This window comes from Dromiciops gliroides, chromosome 5, assembly GCF_019393635.1.
Source record: "Dromiciops gliroides isolate mDroGli1 chromosome 5, mDroGli1.pri, whole genome shotgun sequence".
Classification (NCBI taxonomy): Eukaryota; Metazoa; Chordata; class Mammalia; order Microbiotheria; family Microbiotheriidae; genus Dromiciops; species Dromiciops gliroides.
In genome coordinates, this window is record NC_057865.1 from 65,008,677 (window position 1) to 65,023,934 (window position 15,258).

The 15,258-nt window shown below is 40.5% G+C and overlaps 1 protein-coding gene across 2 annotated transcripts in view; it reads left to right on the top strand.

Annotated features, from left to right (window-relative positions):
* The first annotated feature begins 9,180 nt into the window (after positions 1 to 9,180).
* ACBD5 (acyl-CoA binding domain containing 5) overlaps positions 9,181 to 15,258 on the top strand; it is a 58,584-nt gene continuing 52,506 nt past the window's right edge. The window contains exons 1-2 of one of the 2 annotated variants that reach the window (XM_043966658.1): positions 9,181 to 9,239; positions 10,437 to 10,603. In XM_043966658.1, coding sequence (XP_043822593.1) covers positions 10,528 to 10,603 — 76 coding nt within the window. In that variant the 5' untranslated portion in view covers positions 9,181 to 9,239; positions 10,437 to 10,527. Of the gene's footprint in view, positions 9,240 to 10,436; positions 10,604 to 15,258 lie in introns of those variants that run through there. The other variant, XM_043966659.1, reaches the window with a different exon arrangement.

Genomic DNA, 15,258 nt, shown 5'->3' on the forward strand with positions numbered 1-15,258 from the left:
AACATTTTCGGAGGACGATGTCAGAAGTGGTTTCTGGTTTGGTTTGGTTTGTTCATTTATTTTTCTTTGTTATTGGGGGAGGAAAAAAAGAGAGATTGGGGAGTTATCATATCATAAAAATGGAAAGCATCAGTCAGACTTTTAAAATGCATTCTTGGGGGGGGGCAGCTAGGTGGTGCAGTGGATAAAGCACAGGCCCTGGATTCAGGAGTACCTGAGTTCAAATCCGACCTCAGACACTTGACACCTACTAGCTGTGTGACCCTGGGCAAGTCACTTAACCCCAATTGCCTCACTAAAAAAAAGAAAAAAAAACAAACAACAAACCAAACCTTTCCTATGCATTTATCATTCCATGTTGTCTCATTTTATATGGACATGCATTACCTCCGATGTTTTGCAACAGGGACAGCATTTTAATTGTTTGCTTTTACCTCTATATGACACAGCATCTAGCAAGGTGACTTGTGAACAGCAAGCACTCATTAAACGTCTATTGAATGGTTGAATGAATGAATGAATGAATGAATGAATGAATGAATGAATGAATGAATGAACAGATGAATGAATGAGATGTGCTGCCGTGGAAAGAGCTCTGGAATGGGAGTCAGGAGTAAATTGAATCCCAGCTCCATAATAACTCCTGTCACCATGCTCAAGTCAATAAATTTCTCCGGGCCTCAGTCTCCTCATTTCTAAAAATGCAGATTGGGACAAATCATCCCAAAGGTTTCTTCTAACTCTAGAATACTATCGTGCTAATAAATCAATTTTATTCATAGACTTCACAACACAGTTATATGGACTTAATTCTATAGGTTTTTATTTAGAAGCTAAAAACTATGCAGTAAGAGTAATTTTGGTTTTCAAAGAGGCAGAGAGCCCAAATTGCCAACATTCTCTGGACTGTGGAGAAAACAAGGGATGTCCAGAAAAACATCTGCTTCTGCTTCATTGTCTACACCAAAGCCTTTGACTGTATGGATCACAACAAAATGTGGCAAATCCTGGAAGACATAGGAATACTAGATTATCCTGCTTGTCTCCCAAGGAACCTGTATGCGGGCCAGGAAGCAACAGTTAGAACTGAACTTGGAACAACGGATTGGTTTAAGATGCAGAAGTATAACAAAGCTACATATTGTCACCTGATTTATGTAACTGCTAGGCAGAGTATATCATGCAAAATACCAGACTGGATGAATCAAAAGCTAGAATTTAAGATCTGGGAGATATGTCAACGATCTCAGGTGTGCAGATAATAGACAGTGAAGAGGAATTCAGAAGCTTCTTAATGAGGGTGAAAGAGTAGACTGTAAAAACTGGCTTAAAACTTAACATAAAAAAACCTAAGATCTTGGCAACTGTTCCTATCATTTCCTGGAAAATAGAGCAAGAAAAAAATGGAAGCAGTGTCAGATTTCGTATTCTTCGGCTCAAAGATCACTGCAGATGGTGACTGTAGCCATGAAATTAAAAGACTCTTGCTCCTTGGAAAGCTTTGGCAAATCTGAACAGCATACTAAAAAGCAGAGACATCACCTTGCTGACAAAGGTCTATGCAGTCAAAGCTGTGGTTTTTCCAGTAGCGGTGTATGGCTGTGAGAGTTGGAGTAAAAGGAAAGAAAGCTGAGTACCGCAGAACTGATGCTTTCAAATTGTGGTGCTGGAGAAGACTTTTGAGAGTCCTTTGGACAGCAAGGAGGTCAAATCAGTCAATAATTAAGAAATTAATTCAGGCTATTCATGGAAGGTCATATACTGAAACTGAAGCTTAAATACTTTGGCCACATAATGAGAAGATGGGACTCATTGGGAAAGACCCCAAAGTTAGGAAAGATTGAAGGCAAAAGGAAAAGGGGACAGCAGAAGATGAGATGGATAGAGAGTGTCATGGAAACAATGAACATGATCTTGGATAGACTTCAGGAGATAGTAAAGGTTAGAAGGCAAAGAATTGGACATGACTAAATAATAAGAAAAACCAGAGTAATCGAATTATTTTATATATGCAAGTTAATTGAAGGGGATACTTGTAAAACCAGAAGGTAAACCATCTCTAATTCAAAAGAGACAAACATTTGTGGAGTGTTTTTCTGTGCTATTTTAGGAAGGGAATATTAGTCACTAAAAGCAAAGCACTTATTGTTTAATTTTTAATAAACTCCTAAAGCTTATGAATTCTGGATTTGCTTTTCCACAAGAAAAACATACAGTATAATTATTTTAATAGGCATTTATATTTTTAATATTTTGTTTATAAATTTGACATGTTTTTTAAAAAGAGACCATTTCAACCAAGCTAGGATAAGAAACTTTTAAATATTTTTTCAATATTTTTTCTTTTGTACTTCAGTCAGTTCCCAATATACTGGCTTGGCTATTTGACCCATTCCATAGAACCCCTCTTTCTAATAAAGGAAAAGTTACAATCATATGTCACATTCCACACCCTTAGTGGTCTCTTACCTCTCTACCAGGAATATGGAAATGCCACTAAGTTAGTTCAGGACCTCAATACATGTGGCCTAGAACAGAGCTTGTTAAACTTTTTCCACTAGTGACCTTTTTCATCTGAGGAATTTATACACAACCTTGAGTATAGAGGTATATAAAATAGTTATACATAACCTTTTACCGGTTCCAAATTTTACACATCCCACAGTTTAAGAAGCTTTGGCCTAGAGTGTAAGCCCTAGACTACTGTAATAACCTTCGGGCCCTAGTCTTTATCTCATCCATGCTAGCCTATCCACTGCTACAGTAATGTTGCTAATGCACATCTCTGATTATATTAAATCCTAGCTCCAAAAGTGTCAGCTGCATCCTATTTCCTTTCCAATGAAGCGCAGACTCCTTTGTCTAACATTTAAGGTCCTCCACAATCTTGCTTCCCCTATATCCTTCCTAGCATTCCTCTCACGGATAACTGAATTGAACCACCTATTTCCCAATTTCATTTCCTTGGTGTTCTATCCCACATACCTGGAATGTACTTTCCTTCCCTATTTACAACTGTGAAGATCCTACCAATTCTTCAAGGCCCAGTTCAAATATCATCCCCTTCAAAAAGCTTTCCTAAACCCCTCCAGCCAGAAGTCATTTCTTTCTCATCTGAACTCATAGTATTCTGTTCACACCTCTTCTATATGCTTAAAATATTCTATTTTGCACGTACGTATTTGTTTCTTATCTGCCCTAATTATAAGTTCCCTGAGGGCAGAGACCACATTTTTGTTTTAATTTCTGTAACTCTAGCGATCATATGTATGTACATATACAGTATACTAGAAATATACAATATTGTATATGCATTCAGATATAGGTATGCAGATACTAATATATACATATGAATAAATACGTGTGTTCATATGCACACACATATACATTCATATGTATATGCACACACCACACATGTGTGCATACACATAAATATATGTGCATGATCTGTGGGTCCATGATTCTACTAGGCTTAAGAGTTTGGACTCCATTCTAATTTAATTCTATATGTACTTTACTAAGTTATATATACACACATATTTATATACATACATTTGTGTACATACAACTTTATATGTATGTGTATATAACTATACATAGTTATACATATAACTTAGTAAAGTGCATATAGAATTAAATTAGAATGGAGTCCAAACTCTTAAGCCTAGTAGAATCATGGACCCAAAGATCATTAGAGGTGGAAGGAATCTCGCAGATCATGTAGTGTAACCACTCTACAGATAAAGAAACTGAGACCTAGAAGAGTAAAAATGACTTCTGATGACAAATCTAGCATTCTCTCCACTGCATGCCATACCACCTCTCTCTTCTCCTGACTGGAATACCTAAAGTTCTTTATTTTGTAACAGAAAATCAATACTTGACTAGCAAAGTATATTTCTTTGAATTCTTCTTTGGTTATTTCATCCCTATCTCATTTCCTTTGAGATAAAAAGCTCCTAAAGAGAAAGAACTGTCTTTTACTTCCTTCCTATTTCCTACCACACCCAACACACAATGTTCTGCATGGGGTAGGGCACTTAACAAATGTTTGTGTGAAAATTCATCTTGTCATTTTTTTTCTTTCAGGTACCACTCTCCTTACTGTTATATTGTATGAAGTATCCTAGATTAATTCTAGGAAGTATTTTCCTAATGAGTAGTATTAGAAGCAAACATTTCTGGAAGTATTTATACCAGGGTACATTATTAAAATACTAAATAATAAAAAAACAACAATGAAGATTTTCAATCCTCCTGTAAATAAAAAGCCATAAAATGCTGAACAACAATCTTTTAAATTCTGCAACAGGAACAAATCAACTTTATTTCCATATGCAATAACAGTTAATATTGCAGGAAAAACTAATTTTCAATGTATAACATCTGTTTATTTTAAAAGAAAAATAACCCTCTTGTTAGCATTTTAAAGAATCAAACCTAAAATAACAGGAGTTTAAATTGCCTTATAAAGAATTATTAAAAGAAACATTTTATAGTTCTTGGCTTTAAATATGTCACTGCAAAAAAAAAAGTGCAGTTGTCGCATTTTTTTTGAATTCCCAAGATGGAAAAACTACACAAAGCGCTCTTTTGAGAATTCAGCAGCTGTGCTTTGAAAGACTCAAAAAGGGCAAATGCTAACATCAACCATTCTAACTACCCTAGAATTCCAAATATTGCAGCTTCTTCCTCAGAATAATGTAAACTTCTCTATTAATATGAAATTCTCTCATTCAATCAGCAATTATTAAGCACCTAGTCTGTGAAAAGAAGTACTGATGCCTATGTTAAAAATACAAAGATGCTTGAAGCATCACTCAGAATCATTTGTCAAAACCTGTTTTGATGTATCTTTGGATGTCACCTCTTTCCCAAGATCCATGCTGCATCACCTTTCATCCTTCAGGATTCCACACTAGGTTGTGCCACTGGCATCTCCAGACTCAAAAAAGGAGAGGACATATGCTAGAAATATTGTGGAGGTAGAATTGACTTGACTTAGCAAATGCTTCAATATGGTAGAGGGAAAATCACAAGATCATAGATTGATTTAGCGCTGTCAAGCACTGGTCCTGAAAAAAGCATGTAGTACTGTAGATTATGTGGCATGAATATTGCTCAAAAGGGTTATGCTTCTGCTTTTAAAAATTCCTGATTTTATCTCATATGGCATTGTGTGATTATAGTACTAATCTAAAATTGTATAAGTAAGTTAATCTTTAAGTTGATTTAATAAGATAAGAATGTCTTTACTGCTGAGCAGCTGAGAAATACCTTTTAGATAATTTTATAAAGCCATGATAAAAAACAATTAGTAGCTCTTCTGTAGTCTCTGTAAAAAGATCTCAGGATTATAGATTTAGTGCTAGAAGGAACCTCAGATTTTACATATAACCAGGATTTCTAACTAGGTCTATGGGACAGATTAAAAACTAATATCAGAAAGTCAGTGTCCTTGGAAAGGGAGTAAAATGGTCCTGTAACATACAGATAAAGAAACTAAAGCCAAGAGATGTTAAATAATTGGTCAAAAGTCACACGAGTCTTCTGACACCAAATATAGCACTTCCTCTCCTAGTCAGGCTTTTTGGGGGTGAGTAGAAGTAGGGCGTTGGTCTGAACTGGTGGTTCTATTGGTTTAAGGCAGGGGTGTCAAACTCAGGGGGCCATGAATGCTTACATAAGGATCCTTGACTGAGCATTGTTACTTAGTTTTAAAATATAACATCACCTATGCTTTTTGTTATTTTATCATTTATGATATTCTCTATTCTTTATGGTATTTTTATTTCTCTTGTTAATATTTCCCAATTTAATTTTAACCTGTTTTCAGTGCACTTGAGAGTCTTGTAGCAAGCCTACTGACTATGTTTGACACGTCCTCAGATGGAAAATCCTTCCACCAATTCAGCAATTCATTCATAATTTATAGCCCTAGAGAACTGCCTAATAAGTTGTCTGGCCCGTGCTTACTCAGCTCGTATAGTAAGAGGCAGGGTCATTATTACTCCAAATCCAGCCCACTCCCCACTATTCCAGGATTCACCAAATATTCATACTGAAAGATCCCAGCACCTTCAGTAGGTTTATCAACCACTTTAAGAGAGGCCAAGAGCTAAACAGCCATGGAAATGAAATCAAAAGTCCTTTACCAGAGGGGCAGCTAGGTGGCGCAGTTGATAAAGCACTGGACCTAGATTCAGGAGGACCTGAGTTCAAATGTGTCCTTGGACACTTGACACTAGCTGTGTGACCCTGGGCAAGTCACTTAACCTTCATTGCCCTGCCCCTCCCCCCCCAATAAACTAGATGCATCTTTATAGATATTCAGAGAAGGAATGAACTAAAAAACATTTCTTACATACTTATGGCGCCGAGTGCTGGGGTTAGAAATAGAAAGTCACGATAGTCCACTACTCTCATGAGTTGGGGGAAATCACAGGCACAGCACAGAGGGGAGGGCCAGCGGTCTGCAGGGTATGATGGCGGGAGCAGATGGCGGGTATAAGTGGTCCATAAAGGACCATGACAGGGCAGAGGGCACAGGTTGGCGGCACTCTGTTGCCCCGTCATCAAGTATTTAGCGAATATTCACTCTGTGTTAAGTTCCGTAAGAGAAACCTTGTCCTAGCCCCCAAGGAACTAACAGCTTACGGAACTCGTACACGGTTAAGTGAAACTAAATACATGCAGATGTATTTGAGGGGCAAGGATCAGTAACAACCGGGAGAATGTGGGGAGACCTTATGTAAGAGGTGAATTTGAACTTGAACTGAGCCTTGAAGAGATTCCAAGAGGAGAAGGTGAGGGAAAGCAATCTCCGCACGAAGAAACAGGCTTTTGCAAGGGCCCAGAGAGTGGAGATGCATGCATGTGGAGTGTGGCAAATAGCTAATAAGTCAGTTTGTTTGGAGGTGAGAGTGTGTGCAGGGAGTGATGTGAAATTGGGCTAGGAAGACAGGTTGGAGCCAGAATGGGAATCGCTTTAAATGCCAAAGAGAAAATTATTATTATTATTATTCCCCAGAGATGATAGGAAGCAACATGGTCAGACTTGTTAGGAATATCATTGGCACCTATGAAGAGAGTGTATTGAGTAGGGGAGAGGCTAAATGCAGCCTGTAATAATAATCCTAATAATAGTCTAGAGTAGAGATGAAGGGGTCCTGAACTAAGGTGCTGGTCTGTGAGTGTAGAGAAGGGGATATATTCAAAAGATGTCATGGGGATAGAATTGACAGGACAGGATCACGTGGTAAGTGTTTGAGGCTGGATTGGAAATTGGGAGTTCCGATGTCTCGCCCAGCCCTCTAGTACTGGGCTACTTAGCTATATCTTGTTTTTTTTTTGGGGGGGGAGGCAATTGGGGTTAAGTGACTTGCCCAGGGTCACACAGCTAGTAAGTGTCAAGTGTCTGAGGCCTGATTTGAACTCAGGTTCTCCTGACTCCAGGGTTGATGCTCTATCCACTGTGCCACCTAGCTACCCCCTACCTAGCTATATCTATTACTGTAAAAAAAAAATTAAAAGCACATGTCCAATGGATAGAATTAATAATATAATTTTCTAGGACATAATATTTTAATTTTTCAATATAGATTTATTATATTTTAATTTAATAATAGTTATTGATATTTTAATAATATAATTTTCTAGGAGGGCACATTATTTTTAAGATTTTCAGCTTCAGTGGGCCAAGTGCTGTGTACAGATAACATTTATTTACACATCCAACTTCAAACTATTGATATTTTTGGGATTCAAAAAGAGTCAGAAGATTCATTGATTGTTCATCACTTGAGAAGAAAGAAGAACAAAATGAGTAGTTTAAAAAAAAAAAGAAATAGAAAAAATCAACCCCCAAACAAACAATTAATCTGTTTTCTTGACATACAACAATTAGTGTACTTTCAGTCTATAGTACAGACCTTCATGGTCTTGGAAGTGACCTAAACTGATATCCCCTTGATCCTGGCAAAACTATACACAAAACAATATGGGTACATGAGAATCTGGGCTAGTTTTAAAAACTGTAGAGAAGAAACTTCCTCTATCGTCTTCAGTCTTTTACCTTACCCAATTCTTCTTTGCAACCATCATTGCCAGGAAATCTAACCTTCCTCTTTCAAACCTAAGCCCTTCCAAACTGCAGTTTCAGAAGATACCTCTTCTTTCTTCTGTTGTCAGATGGTTTAGATTTATACAGAGATAACTATAAGCATTTACTAGAAATAAACACACAAACTGAAATAAGTTTCAATCAAAATTTATTAAGTCAATAACAATTGTACCAAGCTGGCAGTGCAGTGATAGAGTGGATAGAGCCCTAGACCTGCAGTCAGGAAGACCTGAGTTCAAATCCAGACTCAGATACTAGCTGCGTGACCCTGGTAAAGTCACTTCACCCTGTTTGCCTCAGTTTCCTTATCTGTAAAAAGAGCTGGAGAAAGAAATGGCAAACCACTCCAGTATCTGCCTAGAAAACCCCAAATGGGGTCAGGAAGAATCAGATAGTTCTGAAGAACAACAATGTGCCAAGGCACTGTGCTGGAATGTATTCCTAAAAGGAAGAGGACAGAGAAGAGAAAAGAGAAAAGGAGACAGTAGAAAAAATCAATGACCAGGCAGCATGGCAGTGACCCCTTGATCGCCAGCTTCAGGGTCAGCTTCGAACCGCAGCTCTGCTACTATCTACCTGTCTATTCTACCTTCAACAAGAAAAACCCTTTCCTTATCTCTCTCTCTGTTTGACTATCCCAATTTATCCTGTGCATGTGTCTTGCTTGTACTAGGCCTTTTTGCCTTTCTTATACCCAGCAGTACTTTGCACAGTGCTTGGTATATAGTAGGTGCTAATGCATGCTTGTTCACTGACTGATTCTCTGACCTTGGGCGTCAGTCAACAAAATGTCACTTCTTCGATTTCAGCTCATCTGTATTTTGAGGACGTTGGACCAGAATCATGGGTTTATTAGTCATGGTTGACCAGAACCGTGTGTTATTAGCGATGTGGGACACTTGAGGGGGAAATCTGTCTCCTTAGGTTAGCAATAGCAGAGCCTCCCCGACTGAAGGGACGGGACAAGACCCGCTAGGGGGAGCCCTGGAGCTGACTCGATTGGGGAGGGGGAGCCGGAAGCGGTGCAGGAGCTCGAACTACATTTCCAGAAAGCAGTGCGCCGGTGGCGGGGCCGGGACAGGACATTTCTGGACCTGCCGGGCCTGGCAATGCCAAGGTAAATGCCGGCGCCGCTGGGGACCGGGGGAGGAGCCCCTCACCTGTCCACGCCTCCTTCCGCATCCCAAATTGTCCCCAAGCGACGAGTCCTCGGGCTCATAGTGACCTCCGGGGCCTGGGCAGTTCCTCTACCCCTCCTACCCCGTTTAGGGCCCCAGAACACGGGTCCCGGTGTAGAAGAGAACACTTCCCGGGCTGTGTGGAAGCCTTTGTAGAAGGGAATCGAATAATGGGGAGGGGTCTGGGTCAGCCCCTAGTCGGCCCCAAGCGGGGGAGGGGGGCGGTGTGTGGAGGGGAGAGGGGAGGAAGGCGGGCTGCCCAAGTTCCGGCCCTGGGGGACGTCGCGGAGGGTGGTGGGAGTGATCCTCCTCTGCTCACCCGGTAAACTGGTAAATGGGGTGATGCAGCAGCCTGGGGAGTGACTAATGTAGGGGCTAATCTCTCCCTCCTCCCCCCCAAACCTGGGGTCTGTGGACTGGGAGGGCGGGGACTTTGGGGATCCCCTTTGCAGCTTCACGATATACTTTCCGCCTCCCCCCCCCCCGCCCCTGCAGCTTGTGGTCCTGGTCCCGTTTCTTCTCCCCCCCCCCCCGCCCTTCTGCATATTCTATCAAATGGGGAGGGGACGGTATGCGGCTGTCCCCGTCTCTGAGTACGTTAAGGGTTGGGGTCGATCTTTCCCAACAAAGCCTGGAGAAGAACCCGTTGGTGACCCCCTTCCCTGTGCACCCGGTCCAATTGGTTTTGGGAATTTTGGTTTTGTTTTCCTCCTGGGGAAGATGTTGAATCGGGGTCACGTCCCTTGGCTTCTCTGAACGAAGACAGCGGGAGAGAAGGAGCTGCACCTTGCTGCAGCCAGGTGGGCGCAGGGATGGGACACCCAGCGGTGGGAGAGGTCCCTCTATCTCCCGGGCTGCCTCTCCTGTGCCGGTGCTCCCTGCCCCAAGGCGTGCCGTGGCCTCTGGCTATTTGTGCTTTCCGCCCCCAAGCTGGGCCTGGTCATTGGCGGGGGGAGGAGGCTGCAGCAGCTGTAGCAGCAGCAGCAGCATGCAGGGTCATCTGAGTCCCGGCACGAGCCCAGCTCCGGAAGGGCCGGACTGAGCAGATCGCTGGAGGGAGGGTTGACCGGCTCGTCGGGTCCCCTCCCCCACCCCCCCTGGGGGAGATGTTAATCCGCGGCTGCGCTTGGTGTTAGTTTCATGCAGGCTCCCGGGGAAGCTGCTGTTGCGTGATTGCTGCCCGTAGAGATCGGGACGTCGAGGGCGGGCCGGGGCTGGTGCCTGGAGATGGCGGATACCCGATCTGTTCACGAAACCAGGTTCGAGGCGGCCGTGAAGGTGATTCAGAGTTTGCCGAAAAATGGTAGGTGCATACAAGAAGTCCTCTCTGCCCGCTGCCTCCTGGGACCTTGCCGGAGAGGCCTTGGGCCCCGGGCTACTTGCTAACTTCTCCCTCCATTTCTTTAGACTATTAGTTGGATTCTGCCGAATATATAGACCGCACCTTTACGCAAAGGAGAGAACGTAATTGGGGGAGGAGGGAGCGGCTGAGACCTCCCAGTTGCTTCTCTGCTCTGAAACACCTCCATTACCCAGTTTTAAACTACTTCTCGTGGTTGGGATATGGTTCTGCTTTAATAAACAGACTTTCAGACTCCCTTGTACTTGCTGCCTCTGGATTGGTACTGATGAAAATAACTGACCTACGGAAACCGGCTCTGGAGAGCCGCGGCCTTGATATGGAAATCCCTCAGCACTATATAGGATCATAGATCTAAAGTTGGAAGAAACTTGAGTCGTCGTCTAGTTAAATTCCCTCATCTTACAGAGTAGGAAACTGAGGCCCAGCATAAGTTCAGTGATTGGCCCAAGGCCAAAGAGGTTGCAAATGACATTTTGAACTTAGGTCCCTGCCTCAAATTCATCATGGTTTCCACTGCACCAAAGGAAAGGAGCAAGAATCTTTGGCAGTACTGTACTGTTTATGAATACATGCATATGAGATACGGTTCTTTCATTTAAGCTTATGATTTAGGTCGCAATAATTTTGTTTTATTTTCCTCTTATATACTATGCAAGTTTACTAGTGTTGCAAAAGAGTGCATATATTACAATATTACCAGGGTAATTGTAGTATTAATTGTCCACTTATACATTCTTACAAGTAATGTACACCTGTATCATATAAAAAACAAAACAAAACAACCCAGTACTTTTTTTCAAATCCCAGTTCTTTGTTTCTACACAAAGTAAAATGGACAAGACAAAATAAAAGCCCAACCATTTTCTCCCATTAGTAGCTTTAAGGCCAACTTTACTTTTTTTCTCCTGTTGGATAAAAAGAAAACATGGGGAAGGTAGAAGGTTAAGGAAGTGAGAAAGGCAAGTAGGGAAATGATAAGGGAATTGCATTGGAATCGTTACTTAAAATGTTTGACCAAGAGAGGTTTTTTTTAATGAATGTAATTTTGAGAGTTATAAAATGGTTTGTCTGTCATGGAGTAAGGTAGAGAGTGCTGGACCGAGAGTAAGGAAGTTCTGGGCTTAAATCTTACCATTTCATGTTTGACCTCCACAAATCTTAATTTTGGCGTGTGCCTTTGGCTCTTTCCGTGGCAGGATTCATCTGTCAGAGATTGGTCTACAACCTTTTCTTTAGTTGGAAAGAGTTCTTAAACCAGTCCTTCCCAAGTGCTTTTGGAGTAAATAGCTAACTATCTCCCCGCCCGCTCCCCTTTTCCCCTGTCTTTGCTGACTGGAAAAGTTGTATTTTGAAGCCCTTAGCTTATAAACTCCCATTAGCCTCTCGCCATTAAATAGAATTTACTAAGTACAGGGTTATGAATGACTGGTCACTATACAGAACAAGTTTAACATGATTGTCTTCTATTTAACATGTGCTCTGGACAGCATAACTTTTTTTTCCCTCTATGCATTCTTTTTTTCCCCATTTTTTTCTAATAATAAGGCTTTTTATTTATAGTTTTGAGTTCCAAATTTTATCCCTCCTTCCCTCTCTCCCCTGCCCCCTCCCTGAGGCAATAAGCATTCAGATGTGGGTTATACGTTGACAGCATAACTGTAGAATCAAACCCCGTGAAGTTTTAGCCTAAGGGTAATTTTTTAAATCAATCTTGTGAACCAAGAGTAAAAGGATCAGCATTTGGAAGGGATAAAGCAAGTTATGTCTATTCTTCTCCTTGAAAGGTGTTGCGGCTACTTGAAAATATTATGTAAAAGCTTGAACTGCAGCTTATTTTCCTTATTCCTTAATCCTTAATAAGAGACTATAATAAACTTGAATCCTCTGTAGAGCTTATGTCTAGCATGTCCTTGGCCTTTAGGAACTTAAATTCTCAGGGAGTAATAGGGAGATGTTATTAGACATACAAGCTTATATGCATTCCATTTTAAAATTTTTTGCTTAATTAACAAAAGAGATGGAATGGAAAGAAGCTCTTTGGTCTTTTAAGTTAAGATTGTTTCCCAAACAGGTAAAAATATGTAACAGCAGTGCTCCCCCCCCCAGTTTCTTTTCTTCCTTGCTAGATATATGTTTTATAGTTACTCTTAAATACATATTTACTGTTCATTCAGCAGTTATTAAATGTTGGTGTGGTGGGAGATGGAAAGATAAATAAGGAATGTTCCCTGTCTGTCAAGTCACTTATCTAGTAGATGGATCAGATATATATGATATAGTAATTGTAATGCAATAAAAATAGTATGATAAGTACACATAAGAAATTTAACAAGATTCACAGTGAGTTTAAAACTTTCAAAGAACACTGGAAATTGACAGACTTTTATCTTTTGGCTAAATTGGACAAAATGTCTTTTAGATGTTCTTACTGTAGAATTAATCATAAGGAGGATACTTTTGTAATTGTTTCTTCTCTCTCTCTCAAGACTAAAATAAAAACCGATGGCTTTGTCTGTGATGTCTAGCAGAGTTCCAGCCTTAGATACATTAGTTGTGTGACTTGGGGCAAGTCACTGAATCTCTGTTTCCCTCAATTTCTCATCTGTAAAATGGAGATTATAAGAATACTTACCTTTCAGAATTGTTGTGAGGATCAAATAAGATAATTGTAAAGTGTTTAGCATAGTGCCTGGCACGTAGTAAGCACTATATTAGCTATTATGATGATTATTTATAAGAATTGATAAGTAAGAGGTACTACCTCAACACCTATCAGACTGGTTAATATGACAGAAAAGGAAAATAATAAATGTTGCACGGGGCAGCTAGGTGTTGCAGTGGATAAAGCACCGGCCCTGGATTCAGGAGGACCTGAGTTCAAATGCGGCCTCAGACACTTAACACTAGCTGTGTGACCCTGGGAAAGTCACTTAACCCTCATTACCCCACCCCCCAAAAAAATGTTGGAGAGGATGTGGGAAAATTGAGACACTAATGCACTGTTTGTGGAGTTGAGAACTGATCCAACCATTGGAACTATGCCCAAAGGGCTATAATATCATGCATACCCTTTGACCCAGCAAGAATTGATAATAACTGTCCTATCTATGTTTGAAATAACATATCTCATTTTATACATATATATAGAGAGAGACAGACAAACAGAGACAGAGAGAAACAGAGAAACAGAGGGAGGGGAGGAAAGGAAGGAGGGAGGGAGGGAGGAAAAGAGATTGTACCAAGGTCACACAGAACTTTTCTCCCTGCAACTTTGTAGAAAATGTAGTATAAGTGTTATCCTCATTTTACCCATAAGGTAACTGAGACTCAAAGGTAGAGTACCTGTCTGTGACCATATATATAGCTAGTATTTGTGGCAGGATTCACACCCAGAGTTCCTGACCTCAAGTCCTGCACTCTTCACATTAGACCATTCTGCCCCTTATCATACAGATTCTTAATATAGTCTTTGTACAGTTTTTAAAGGTTAGACTTAAAAACAGATTTGATGATAATGGGGGAAATAGCAATATATGACATTAAGAGGAAAATGCCTTCCTGTGCTTCCTGGGGTTCATCATATCTGTCACTTCTCACAACACAGGAAGATTCCATTACATTCCTGTTCCACAGTCCAGTTAGCCATTCCTTAATCAGGGAGTATCTACTTTGTTTCCTATTCTTTGTTGCCAGAAAAAGTACAGCTATAAATATTTGAACATATATGAGGCCTTGCTTTTTGTTATTGACTTTACACACTACATTTTTAATCTTCACCAAAGAAAGAAGGAAAGAAAGGAAGGAAGGAAGAAGGAAGGAAGAAGAAAGGAAGGAAGGAAGGAAGAAGGAAAGAAAGAAAAAGAAAGAAAGAAAGAAAGAAAGAAAGAAAGAAAGAAAGAAAGAAACTAATCTTGAGCATAGCAGAAAAGTCCCTGCCTCATGAGGACTGGGTTCTGACTCTGCCACAAACATTCTGTGTAACCTTTTGTTTGTTTCTTGTTTTTTGTTGGGGTAGTGGAGGTTAAGTGACTTGCTGAGGGCCACACAGCTAGTAAGTATCAAATGTCTGAGGCCGAATTTGAACTCTGGTCCTTCTGAATCCAGGTCCGGTGCTCTAACAACTGCGCCACCTAGCTGCCCCCTCTGTGTAACCTTTAACAGTTTATTTCCCTGGATCTCCAGTTCCTCATCTATAAAATGAAGAAACTGGCCTTGATTTCTCAGCTCTAAAAGTCTCTTCTAGCTTTAAATGCTTCGGTTGTCTCTATGTGGGTCAGGTGAATCAGGTGGCATAGTAATTGGTCTACTTTTGCTAATTCACTTCTTGGGAAAACATTTTCTAATTGTTGTATGTTCCATTGTGGCATGGGGCCTGACCTCACTGGAAGAAGTTGGTATCAGATTTGATTATTATTCTCACTAAAATTCCCTTTGAATAACTCTTGGATAACTGTCCCAGTCTAAGACCGAGTCCCCCAAATGAGCATTTTTGTCACAATTGAACTAGTTTCTTCTAGTTGAAAATGTAGTTTCTGTATGTTACATATTATTGGTAAAAACAAAACAAAACGTGAATTTTCTCATCATAGCTCTTA